The sequence below is a fragment of the Triticum urartu genome, chromosome 2A (genome assembly GCF_056163025.1).
Source record: "Triticum urartu cultivar PI428250 chromosome 2A, HENAU_Tu73, whole genome shotgun sequence".
Taxonomy (NCBI): Eukaryota; Viridiplantae; Streptophyta; class Magnoliopsida; order Poales; family Poaceae; genus Triticum; species Triticum urartu.
In genome coordinates, this window is record NC_141874.1 from 740,415,325 (window position 1) to 740,427,800 (window position 12,476).

The 12,476-nt window shown below is 46.7% G+C and overlaps 2 protein-coding genes across 2 annotated transcripts; both read left to right on the forward strand.

Moving 5' to 3' along the window:
• The first annotated feature begins 3,056 nt into the window (after positions 1-3,056).
• Positions 3,057-6,290, forward strand: LOC147987506 (polyamine oxidase 4). Its single transcript, XM_087545365.1, has 8 exons — positions 3,057-3,555; positions 3,805-3,920; positions 4,017-4,105; positions 4,205-4,318; positions 4,423-4,596; positions 4,709-4,909; positions 5,177-5,606; positions 5,690-6,290. The coding sequence occupies exons 1-8, from the start codon at positions 3,528-3,530 to the stop codon at positions 6,008-6,010; spliced, it is 1,473 nt and encodes a 490-aa protein (XP_087401491.1). The 5' UTR covers positions 3,057-3,527; the 3' UTR covers positions 6,011-6,290.
• A 2,885-nt stretch (positions 6,291-9,175) lies between these two features.
• On the forward strand, positions 9,176-12,476 carry LOC125527639 (putative adenylate kinase 6, chloroplastic). Its single transcript, XM_048692150.2, has 4 exons — positions 9,176-9,628; positions 10,655-10,795; positions 11,020-11,292; positions 11,998-12,476. The coding sequence occupies exons 1-4, from the start codon at positions 9,317-9,319 to the stop codon at positions 12,142-12,144; spliced, it is 873 nt and encodes a 290-aa protein (XP_048548107.2). The 5' UTR covers positions 9,176-9,316; the 3' UTR covers positions 12,145-12,476.

The following is a 12,476-nucleotide window of genomic DNA, read 5'->3' on the forward strand; positions in this document are numbered from 1 at the left end:
GAGTCTCGAAATGTTCGAGACATAAAGATTGATATATTGGACGGCTATATTCGGACACCGGAAGTGTTCCGGGGAAGTTTCGGATAAAACCGGAGAACCGGGGGGGTTACCGGAACCCCCCCGGGGGGTTAATGGGCCTCATGGGCCTAAAGTGGAGAAGAGGAAAGGCAGCCAGGGCAGGCCGCGCGCCCCCTCTCCCCCTAGTCCGAATTGGACAAGGAGGGAGGGGCGGCGCCCCCCCCCCTTTCCTTCCTCTCCCCTCTCCCTTCCTTCCCCCTCTCCTACTTGGACAAGGAAAGGGAGGGGAGTCCTACTCCCGGTAGGAGTAGGACTCCTCCTGCGCGCCTCCTACTAGGGCCGGACGCACCCCCCTTGGCTCCTTTATATACGGGGGCAAGGGGGCACCCTAGACACACAAGTTGATCTTCGTGATCGTTCCTTAGCCGTGTGCGGTGCCCCCCTCCATGATATCACACCTCGATCATATTGTAGCGGTGCTTAGGCGAAGCCCTGCGACGGTTAAACATCAAGATCGTCACCACGCCGTCGTGCTGACGAAACTCCTCCCCGAAGCTTTGCTGGATCGGAGCCCGGGGTGCGTCATCGAGCTGTACGTGTGTCAAGAACTCGGAGGTGCCGGAGTAACGGTGCTTGGATCGGTTGGACCGGGAAGACGTACGACTACTTCCTCTACGTTGCGTCAACGCTTCCGCTTCGGTCTACGAGGGTACGTAGACAACACTCTCCCCTCTCGTTGCTATGCATCACCATGATCTTGCGTGTGCGTAGGATTTTTTTTGAAATTACTATGTTCCCCAACACTGCGCTGCTGCTACGATCTTCCCCATCCCAACTTGCGGCGTGCACCGCAGGCCGGGACAGTAGGCCTCCGAAACCGCACCTTTTGAGTCCTGTACGGGAGAAGGGTGATAAGGTTTTTGGGGAGCGCTTAGTGCGACTACTGACTTCTTCGTCACGGACGCCTCGGACTCCGACGACTACTTCCCCGACGACGACTTCTTCCCCGACGTCGACAACCACCTCGACGACATGGCTGGCGAGGACACCGACCCCAAGACCCGTGCATCTGCTCCCGTTCCGTACGTTCTCATACTCTTTCTGTTAGAGGTTCTGTCACAACTTCTTGCTCTAGTGTCTGTTCTAGATGTGTTCGGTTCTAGTTCATATATACGGATGCTATTTACCTTCTCTCTGTCGTATTGCATGACTTGTTTTATCACTGCTATATTAGTCATGCTTTATCTAGTATTTCTATCAATAAAATCATTCGGTAAATTACTCATATTTCCAACAGTTGATGCATGGGTCTGGGTGAAAGGCTTTCCACTACATAGGAGGATCGACACCTTTGGCAAAGACGTAGGTAATTGGCTAGGGAAGGTGATCAAAGTGGATGCGGAAGAACATGGTACAACTAAGGGGAAGCAATTGTTGGTTCGAGTAGAATTTCTAGGCTTGAGCCAAGGTACAACTAAGGGGAAGCAATTGTTGGTTCGACTAGGATTTTCTAGGCTTGAGCCAATGGTTAGGGGTTTCATTTTGTGCTCTTCACCGGAAGATGTGTTACATAGTTCTAATATGAGAAGATCCCCCACTTTGCTTTGACTGTGGGAGATTAATTCATGTTGATGGACGATGTGAGCCACCAGAAGACATGTTGCCGCGTTGGGTAAGTCGGGGCGGATACCAATTTATTAGGGTCTTGGTCGGTTGCATTGGCCATCGCCGTCTTGGTCTCCTATTTCTCGTCCTAGAGTTTTGAATGCCTTCGAGCTCTCATTGTAACGAAACTTGGGGTGACATGTTTAGGATATTTGGTGGCCTAGACATGGACCCTTCTGATCATACCAATATGTGCTTTCATGGCGCAAACATCAGAGGCACGACGTTGCTAAGTGAGGATTCCACTTCCTCTTGAGTAATAATTTCATTATTCTACACCCCTAGTAAATCCTATATAAAATGTAGTAATTTTTAGTATAACAAGTAGTAATTTCATAATATTTTCATTATCGAAGCCACTGCTTTTTAAAATTTGCAATTCTTTATACACTATTTTACATAATTTTGTACACTTATTAGTGGATTTCACAATCTATTTTACATTTTTTGGTCATTTCACTACCTTTTTCACAACAAATTATCGAATAAGTTTAATGCATTACATTTTAACAACCATAACCATAAACGCTTTATTATCACAAAATTCCCACGAGATTGCTAAATTATTGTTACTAAAGAAAACTAATATCTTTTCATAAAAACAAAAATTAATAACCTTTTATATGTATACTTTTATAGAGAACAAATAAACATGAAGCATCAAGCAAAGAGCTCGAGACTACTAGAAATTATCCACCTTCCATTGGATGGATGACCCACGACTGGAAGGGCAAAGGGCCGACGTGGAAGTGGTGAAGCTTGGCCCTCTCCGCGTTTATATAATTTAGCTCCTACTATCGTTAGAATTTGTCGGGCAGTTGAACTTTGTGAATTATGAATTATGCTCGTTTGGTGTGTTTTATGTGAATTATTCTCGTTTGCTATCGGTTTATAGGTCCGCTTCCTGTTAATTTTGGTCATTTGGTGATCTATGTAGTGCGTTGCATGATTTTGTATGAATATAGGGTGCCATATATGAGATATGCAGGTGTGGATGCACCGATTTGATGACTCTCTAGTAACTGTTCACGGATGCGCCCGAGCTTATAGGTGCTGGATTTGGAAGTCCGGCTGCGGATGTTCTCACAGATGCTCACGAGGATAGAATATGTGTTTTTTTCTAGGGATAAAGGTATGTACGTGATGTCCTGATTTTTTTGTTGTTGAATCCCGTACATTTGGTTTCTTTTTTTCCCCGAGAAAGCGTACAAAGAAGGTGCACGGGACTAGCAAAAATCCAGTGGCCCACTTGAACGAAAATATCTTGACCCCTGCACGCAGCCGGTTTCCTTCTCCGAGCCGCTCTCGTCCGTCCGTCCGTGCCCGGGCCGACCTCCTCTCCCCTCCCTCCGTCCGCTCTATATAACGCCACGCCCCACCTTCCTCCCAAGCCACGCAACACAATCCTCGGATCAATTCCGACTTCTCCATCCGCCGCCCGCCGGAAGAAAGAAAGCATCTTTGCTTCTCGCCGCCGCCGGTGAGGGAGGGAGGGAGGAAAGAAGGAAGGAAGCAGGGGATCCGACTCGGTGTTGCCGGTTTGGAGCCAGTGTAATGAGCTGCCTCACGTTCCGCCGCTCCGCCGCCGACGCAAGCCGCCTCCAGGACGGCCTCCTCGTCTTCATGTTCTTCATCTCGATTCCCATACGTAGTCTGAATAATAGTCGTACTCGTAGTAATTCCAGTATTATTAGTAGTAGCACCAGCAATCTTCTCTTGTAAACAAACGTACGCCGCTCGTGCTCGCGGTTGCGTTCGCGCGGACGGAGGGGCCTTCTCCTGCCGCTGCTCCGTCTGAATCTTCGTCTTCTTCTTCTCGTCGGGCGACGGTCGCGCCGGCGGCCATGGATCCCAACAGCTTCAAAACCGGAGGTACGGCGATTGTTCTGTCCCGTAATTTCGTCGTTCTCTGCCAGATCTTGCGTAAAGGGGCGATTTTCGGTGATGGGTAGGGGGTCGGAACAGGATTTTTGGATCTAATCGCTCAATTGCGATCATAATTGAGTACAAGATTTCAATTTTGGTGCCAAGTTCATCATAGATTTCGTCCCTGATTTGATTCCCGCTCTGATCAGGAACAATTCCGGCCGTTACTGATTCCTGTGCATTGATGTGTTCCAGGCCTTCTGCTTCCAACCATCGAGAGGCGGTGCGCTTCGCCTCCATCTGTCATCGTGATCGGGGGCGGAATCTCAGGGATCGCCGCGGCTCGTGTCCTCTCCAATTCCTCTTTTGAGGTACCGATAAATTTCTGATCTATTCATCTCTGTCTCCTCCAATTTGATGAATCCGTAGAGTGTTTGTGTTAACTGGTGCCTCTGCTTCCTGAGCAGGTGACTGTCCTTGAGTCGAGAGATCGAATTGGTGGCCGTGTCCACACGGATTACTCCTTTGGATGCCCCATTGACATGGGAGCCTCATGGTCAGTTTCGCCTAAATTTATTGATTGGAACAATCCTTGGTAGATTTTATCTGTATAATCTTTGCTAACTTCGCCCTGGTGTTGCTGAATTTTTTTCAGGTTGCACGGTGTCAGTAATGAGAATTCTTTAGCACCACTGATAGGCCATCTTGGGCTGAGATTATATCACACCAGTGGTGACAACTCTGTTCTGTATGACCATGATTTGGAAAGGTGATTTCAGCACTCGAACATACATTTTCCTTTGGTATAATCAATATACTTGTATTATTTTTTCATGTTCTTATATCTCACTCTGTTAATTGGTTCCTTTGCAGCTGTTCGCTCTTTGATAAGAACGGCCTTGCAGTCCCAATGGAGACAGCTGCTAAAGTTGGCGTGATATTTGAGAAAATTCTCAAGGAGACGGTGAAACTCCGTGACGAGCAGGAACACGACATGCCCCTTGAACAGGCAATCTCAATGGTTCTTGAGAGGCACCCTGATCTCAAGTATGTATAAAATCTTGTATCATGCTTATTTGCCATGATTTATTCAAGACACGGTTTATAAATTGGATTGTTGTTGCAAAAGAGCTTGACTGATATTGTTGTGAATTTATAGGCTAGAAGGGCTAGATGATCGAATCCTTCAATGGTGCGTCTGCCGGCTGGAGGCATGGTTTGCTGCAGATGCAGATGAAATATCTCTGAAAAACTGGGATCAGGAACATGTTCTCACTGGTGGCCATGGTCTGATGGTTGATGGATACTTACCTGTAATTCAGGCTCTCGCTCAAGGTCTTGACATCCGTCTGAATCAGAGGTGTGTATTATTCTTTTCTTTCCCAACATACATATGCCGCACACTAAATAATTTCAGCATGTCTATCACACATCTTTTATACTGTCATGATGGTGCCCAAGTACATTTGGAATTTAAGTTAAACATGTTATCTGAGTGAAATCATCAGTTTGAAACTTCCATGTGTTCTGCCTCAGAGTTAAATCATCATTTTCTTTGAAGTACTCCTGCTAATCGCAGTTGGTAGATACATTTACTTACCTTTGTTACTGCTATATATTTATTCAGAGTAAAGAAAATTGCACGCCAGCAGAAGGGAGTGACAGTCACCATCGAGGATGGCGCACAATACTCGGCCGACGCCTGCATAATCACTGTGCCGCTCGGTGTGCTGAAGGCGAACATAATCAAGTTCGAGCCCGAGCTGCCATCCTGGAAGAGCTCTGCCATCGCCGACCTTGGTGTCGGCATTGAAAACAAGGTTGCCATGCACTTCGACAAAGCCTTCTGGCCGAATGTGCAGGTGCTGGGCATGGTCGGCCCGACGCCCAAGACGTGCGGCTACTTCCTGAACCTCCACAAGGCCACCGGCCACCCAGTGCTTGTCTTCATGGCAGCCGGTCGGTTCGCCCAGGATGTGGAGAAGCTCTCGGACAAGGAGGCTGTGGAACTCGTCATGTGTCACCTGAGGAAGATGATACCCGACGCAACTGAACCCGTATGTTCTTGTCACCACTCTCTGTGACTTCTGAATTCTGACCATGGCGATTGTGAACTGATGATCGATGTTGGATTTTGCAGAACAAGTACCTGGTGTCGCGGTGGGGGTCAGACCCGAACTCGCTGGGGTCCTACTCGTGCGACCTGGTGGGGAAGCCGTCGGACGTGTGCGAGAGGTTCTCGGCGCCGGTGGAGAGCGTGCTGTACTTCGCCGGAGAGGCGGCCAGCGCGGAGCACTCTGGTGCGGTGCACGGCGCCTACTCATCTGGGATGGAAGCTGCAGAGGAATGCCGGAGGAGGTTGCTGATGAGTAAGGGCGTTCCAGACCTCGTCCAGGTCGCTGGCGCCGCCTGCGAGGAGATGGCCGACGTCGTCGCCCCTCTCCAGATTTGCCGCACCTAGAGATGATTCTTCTTCGATACAGCTGCGTTCTGCCATGCCCGATTGGTTTGATGATTGACAGAAGCCGATCAATGTGCAGTCGATCAGTCCGAGTCGGCAGAACGCAAGATTGAATTCAGATTATTTTTGACATTTTCTATTTCTCGTGTTGCTTGGAATCAAGAAACCTTGTAGGGATGCCCGAGCTGCTGTGCACTATGGACACTAGATTTATAGTGTTACCTATTGTTATGCTCGTCATCAATCAATAAATATAATACAGTTGATATTTGGGGATTAATGAATCTTGTGGTGGTTCTTTCATTACAACATGAATAGCAGGCACGCATTTCTGGTTCTGGTCGGCATGAATAACTTTGATTTGCAACTGCTACATATTCATTTTAGCCATCGTTGTTCATCTTCGTGTCATATTCCTGTTTCCTAGCATGTTCAGAAAGCAGCATCCTCTGTTTTTGGACATAGCAGGTGCTGATAGTTATTTTGTGCAGACAAGAGATAGTGTTGCCATTCTTGGGTGTCTCCTTTGCAAAAGATCATCGTAGCATTCCACATGCTACCAGCTGATTGTAGCTGGCTTGCAAAGAGCATCTCTATAAAAGAGTCCTGGAGAGTTTGTGGATATTGTTACTGAGATTTCTAATATTGTGATTTCTTTTGATTGGTGAAGAGAGCAAACGGATAGATTGCATCCGTTGGAAGTGGAATTTGTTGCCCTTGGTAGCACAAGTTCTGCTTTGGCCATATCCATGAGCTAACAACTGTTCTTAAAATTATATTCAAAACAAACATGTTCATTCTCAACTTCAACTTAATCCAGTTGAGTACCTATTGCAGATGCGAGGAGAGGACATGTAGCTGTACCAGTGTAGTGAGTCTATGTATAGTATTTTAAATTATACAGGGTTGTAATTAGAGTTTTGCATCATGATGTAAGCAACATTATGTTTTTTTTCAGATATTGTAGGCCAGTTTTTATTTTAAGCAATTGTTCCATACAACATAAATTTCATATTCCAAATGGTTCATACACCAAATTAAAGAGTACAATAAAACAATAAATAGTTCATATGCCAACTATGCCCCATGCCCGATAAAACATTGAACAATACAAAAACAGGGTACTCATCCATATTATATCAACCTAACACGATGAGTTGCAAATTGCAGTGTGAAGCCATCATTAGTTTTGTAGTTATTTATCCATTCAAGAGATGGCCAATGAACTCTGTTGATTTTCCAGATGTATAAGAATGGTTGAGAACAAATTCCGTTCTGCCATGCTTGAATCGAACAGTCCAACAACTGACAAAAGGAGTACCTTTTTGACAAAGAGTGAATTTTATTGGCTCAAGATGGACCATCGAGAGAATACAAACACAAAGAGCATAATCTGGTCTCTGCACAACTTGAATGCACACAACCAACACCAATGCACGCACACGAAAAACACGCCGGCAAACAGTAAATTCATATATGACCAAAACTATGCATGGACGAGGAAAAAAAACTTCAAAGCGATTAAATATGTGGTCGACAAACTGCAACAATGACCATATTCGCACCAACAATCTGATGACACCGCATGGACGACGCGATTCTTCAATATCAATGCCTTCAGAAAGGGAGCGACGCTTAAACGTCGTCGCCGCCGGATCCAACCACCAAAGGTCAGAATCAAGTTTTCACCTTAAAGATCCGGTCCAAGCATATCTGAGCAATGCTTTCAACAAGATAATGACATGAAAACATTGCCATTGGCAGGTAGAACCAACTCAGGTCAGACCTATGCTTTCACCTCAGAGCTCGAGTAGCACCACCATTGAAGTCACACATGCGATGCGAACGCTGCCGCTGCACAACCATCTCTCCGCATCAACTTGTCGTCCATAGTTTTGCATTTCACTGCCAAAGTCAACCACTAGATTTGGAGAAAGAAACCCTCAGAAAGATCTTTCGATGGCCACAATAGTCTATAGCGAGGCCATCGCAGTAGGCTAGAGTGGTTGCCACAATGACCATCACTGACGGCGGAGTGCACCATTGCCGACTACCACCTCGTCGGAGAGAGCTCTGTCCATGCCTGTCGGCGCAGGGCCCGACATGACCGAAAATGGAGCACGAGACGTAGATCAACATCGCCCGCGTGCCAACACTAGATCAACAACGCACAACCTCCGGATCAGCGATATACCTCTCGACCGGAGCACTGTGCCCGCCTCGAGCATGCCCGCCATCACGCTGCCAACCCCGCTAGATGCTGGCATCTCCTACGTGCCCATGACCATCGCTCCAGAGGAGCTCTGCAGGGTCACTCTTTGCCCTCATTCATAGGGCCTTGTGTCGCCACCCTTCCATGGGGTGGATTTGCGCTCATCGGCGAGCTCCCAGTGATGGCCACATCCCTCTTGGGCACCTTCAGCCGCGATGGAGAATGCTCAAGCAGAAGCGGGCGCGAGAAGGATTCTCCACCAGGAACCTCGGAGTATGTAGGCAGAGATTTAAGTAAACAAAGATGTAGAATCAAAATTATTTATATCTTTTGTTGTCTCGTGTTGCTTGAACAAAAAAGATTATATACTCTTTCATTCGTATTATTTGAAAAACATAGCACTTTAATACTCCCTATGTACCGAAATACCTGTGGTTGGGGAAAACCAGTAGTACAAGTTACCCCAACAACAACAAGTATTGAAATTCTTGTAAGATTCATTTGAACCAAAGAGGCCATGAGATTCATTGTACCCATCTGCCTTCTTTCCATCGATTAATCTTGGAGAATATACGTATATGTGTGCTTGAAAGTTGCCTCATTTCTTTCTTTATTTGTCCTCTTTGAACACGATTGCATGGATCTCGGCTGTGTGGTTTCGTTGCAGGTTGGTCGGTTGGTTGGCTGTTGGCCGCGTCGTATGCGCCGACCGCGACTGCAGCTTGCGACGGACGGACGGACGGACGGGTGGAAGAGAAGTGCACGCCAGCATGCGCGCGGTGACGTCGCCGCTCCGGCGTATCGAGGCCGACGGCGACGCGTCCGGCGCCACAGACCGTCCGACGTGTCGCGCGGAACCTACCGAGATATTCCCGAGAGAAATTTCTTTCCTATTTCGCCCACGTGAGCCCACCGCCGCTCGGATCGGCGCGGGGCCCGCCACGTGTTAGGCGCCCCCGAGCTGGCCACCACCCGGCGACCCCGTCGTCGTCTCCGACTCGACTCGAACGCGAGGCAGCAGCAGCAGGGCGAGGAAAAAGGGCGACCGACGGAAAATATCTCCGGCTCGTTCGTCTCCACCAGGGGCCGGCGAGATGTCGTCCGCGATGTCCCGCGCGATCCGGGCGTGCGCGGCCGGGGCGTCGAGGAGGGGCCTGGCGTCCGTGGAGGCGATGGGGGCGGCCAAGGGGGCGCCGCCCGCGGCGGGGCGCTGGGCCGGGCGCGGGCGCGGCGGCCCGGGGCCCGTGGAGGACGGGGCGCGGGTGCAGTGGGTGTTCCTCGGCTGCCCCGGGGTCGGCAAGGGCACCTACGCTGGCCGCCTCTCGCGGCTGCTCGGCGTGCCCCACATCGCCACCGGCGACCTCGTCCGCGACGAGCTCGCCTCCTCAGGCCCGCTCGCCAAGCAGGTAGTATTCCAGTTCCTCGCGCTCAATCCTGCGTGGTGATTTTCGTACAAGAATTGATAGCTAGAGAGTAGAGATCCCCTCTGATGTTGACGAAAGGGAGCCTAAGGATAGTTTTACCTGCAAGTGTTCCCCTGCATCAGCTACCAAATCAGCAACAATAATGACCGCTCTTAGTGCAGAAAGAGGGCTTTAATTTGTATGAGAGTCCACAAATCCGACCACATGGCAGCGCAAATCCTGTATCATCGTCGCAACCCAGCTTGCCGCCATTATTTTTTGGTGATGCAATCCGTAGGCACATGATGCATCACATCCAGTTAGACGACGCCAGCAGTTTGTTTGGGGTGCAAAACTCCCAATGGAGAACATCCAATTGGTCACTACGAAACACAACAGCTGCACCATGCTATTGAGCACATGCTCAACACTTCAGCAGTCGGCACACCTGCAGCAGACTAATGATATATACTGACAAACTGTTTTCCGTGCGGTCGGTTCGTTGCAAACAAGCTGGAATTTGTTACCTTATAGAACAAGTTCTTGAAACAGATAGTACTACGGTTAATTCAGTCTGAAAACCCTCACAAGAAGCTTATAGAACAAGTTTTTGAAACAGATATTACTACTGTTAACTCAGTCTGAAAACCCTCACACGATTGTGAAGTCTGTAAGACAATCCATTAGGGCTGGTTATGAAACCTGAGTGCAAGGATGTGCAACTTGCTCGGTCGATGGTTGCAGCTTAGGATAGATTGTTTGATTGAACCCTTTTATGACTGTTTAGTTCTGTGCTGCTACACTTCCAGTAGCAGAGGCATGAATGAATGATTGATGATAAGGCCCAAATAAATAAGACTAACCTGTAGGTTGTGTACAGTTTCAGAATAACAATGTTAATTTTGATTCTAGTTAACAATATGGAACTTGATTCTAGTAAGGGAAGCCAAATCAGCATAACACCAACTAGTTCAACTCTGTTTTACCACTTCCACTTTGTTGATTGTCTTATGTCTGCTTTGTTTCCAGCTTTCGGAGATTGTGAATCATGGAAAACTGGTGTCTGATGAGATCATCATAAATCTGCTGTCAAAGCGCCTTGAGGAGGGAGGAGACAAGGGTGAATTAGGGTTCATACTTGATGGTTTTCCAAGAACTATAAGACAAGCGGTGAGCTAGTTATTTGACCTGGTTGTAATTATGCAAGACATATATAATTGCAACAAATGTGGAACTTCATTCTAGTAATAGTTTTGATGTACCATAGTTCATGTCTATGGTTGAGATCAACTGAGTCTTCAAACTTATCTGCAGTTTTTTGTTGATAAAAAAGAACTTATCCGCTCATATCGCGTGACAGTTCCCAAACTAAATTGTATAGTGTGGTTTGTTAGGAAATACTGGAGGGAGTCACAGATATTGATTTGGTGATCAATCTCAAACTTCGAGAAGAGGCTCTGCTTGCAAAATGCGTTGGTAGAAGGAAGTGCAGCCAGTGTGGAGGAAACTTCAATGTGGCCTCCATTGACATTGAGGGTGAGAATGGTGGGCCTCGAATGTATATGCCTCCACTACTACCTCCTCCACAGTGCGAATCGAAGTTAATTACCAGAGCAGATGATACCGAAGAGGTGGTAAAGGAGCGATTGCGTGTTTACCATGATTTGGTACGTAGCAGTGAACCTTAAATTTCATTTTTTGAGTTTTATTTGTGTTGTTATTTACTCCCTCCGTTCCTAAATATTTGTCTTTTTAGATATTTCAACAAGTGACCACATACGGAGCAAAATGAGATTTCAAATGGACTACCACATATGGATGTATATAGACATATTTTAGAGTGTAGATTCACTCATTTTGCTCCGTATGTAGTCACTTGTTGAAATCTCTAAAACACAAATATTTAGGAACGGAGGGAGTAAAATTTATGAGATCATAACGATCAACTTGCACTAGTAGGGCGTATGAAGCTATGTTTGTTTAGGTATGAGATCAGTAGTGAATTTAGCAGTATAGAAAAGGGATGCTAGGTCGTTTATATTTCAACATGACCTTAAACTTGCATGTATGAAATACCGAGACATGTTGAGACATATTGAACTTTGTTATTTTCTGAGGTTTTTTATGATAATTATTTACTACTGTTTAGCCAATTGGCTCTGGAATTTATGTGTATTTGCTGTTCCAAATTCAGCAATGAGCACATTTCATCTTCCAAACTTGAAATTATATGATGCAACTCCTATGGTAATATTCCCCCTCACTGGTATAGGCTAGGAATATTTCCTCTATACATTTGATCATAGCTCTGTTCTCAGTGTATGACCCTGTTATGGGTGTTATCCTTTTTAAGCAAGCCGTCATCTTTGCAGTGTGAACCAGTGGAGGATTTCTACAGAGCACGGGGGAAACTCTTGGAGTTCGATTTACCAGGAGGAATCCCCGAATCATGGCCGAAGCTGCTCCAAGCTTTGAATATAGAAGAAGATCCTGATAACAATAGATCTGCAGCAGCATAATTTTGTGAGTGTCAGAAATGCGTATTATGTATTTGTAGCCTATGTCAAACATAGTTACCCGATAAGCATTACTGGCATCTCTAGAGAGTAGTTCATTCAGGGCCATTATTTGATCTGGCACTCAAGATTTGTATAGCTGATTGATCATCGATCGCTCAAGTTCGATGGGGTGTGCTAGTTGTATTCTTAAAGGTATAGCCTCTTATGTCTCAAAGGGCAGATGATAAATAACCTACGGTTGGCGGTTGAAGTCCGCTGATAAAGGTTGTTAAAACAAGCATGCTGCAAACATTCTTCTGAAAACATTATGCAAGCAGATGGTTTTTGTGATA

What these genes read in the sequence shown, in the direction of transcription:
- LOC147987506 (XM_087545365.1), top strand. Translation starts at nt 3,528, where the DNA reads ATGGATCCCAACAGCTTCAAAACCGGAG. An exon ending in CAACAGCTTCAAAACCGGAG is followed by an intron (nt 3,556 to 3,804) that starts GTACGGCGATTG and finishes GATGTGTTCCAG; the next exon opens with GCCTTCTGCTTCCAACCATC. An exon ending in TACCCGACGCAACTGAACCC is followed by an intron (nt 5,607 to 5,689) that starts GTATGTTCTTGT and finishes TGGATTTTGCAG; the next exon opens with AACAAGTACCTGGTGTCGCG.
- LOC125527639 (XM_048692150.2), top strand. Translation starts at nt 9,317, where the DNA reads ATGTCGTCCGCGATGTCCCGCGCGATCCGGGCGTGCGCGGCCGGGGCG. An exon ending in CAGGCCCGCTCGCCAAGCAG is followed by an intron (nt 9,629 to 10,654) that starts GTAGTATTCCAG and finishes CTTTGTTTCCAG; the next exon opens with CTTTCGGAGATTGTGAATCA. An exon ending in CAAGAACTATAAGACAAGCG is followed by an intron (nt 10,796 to 11,019) that starts GTGAGCTAGTTA and finishes GTGGTTTGTTAG; the next exon opens with GAAATACTGGAGGGAGTCAC.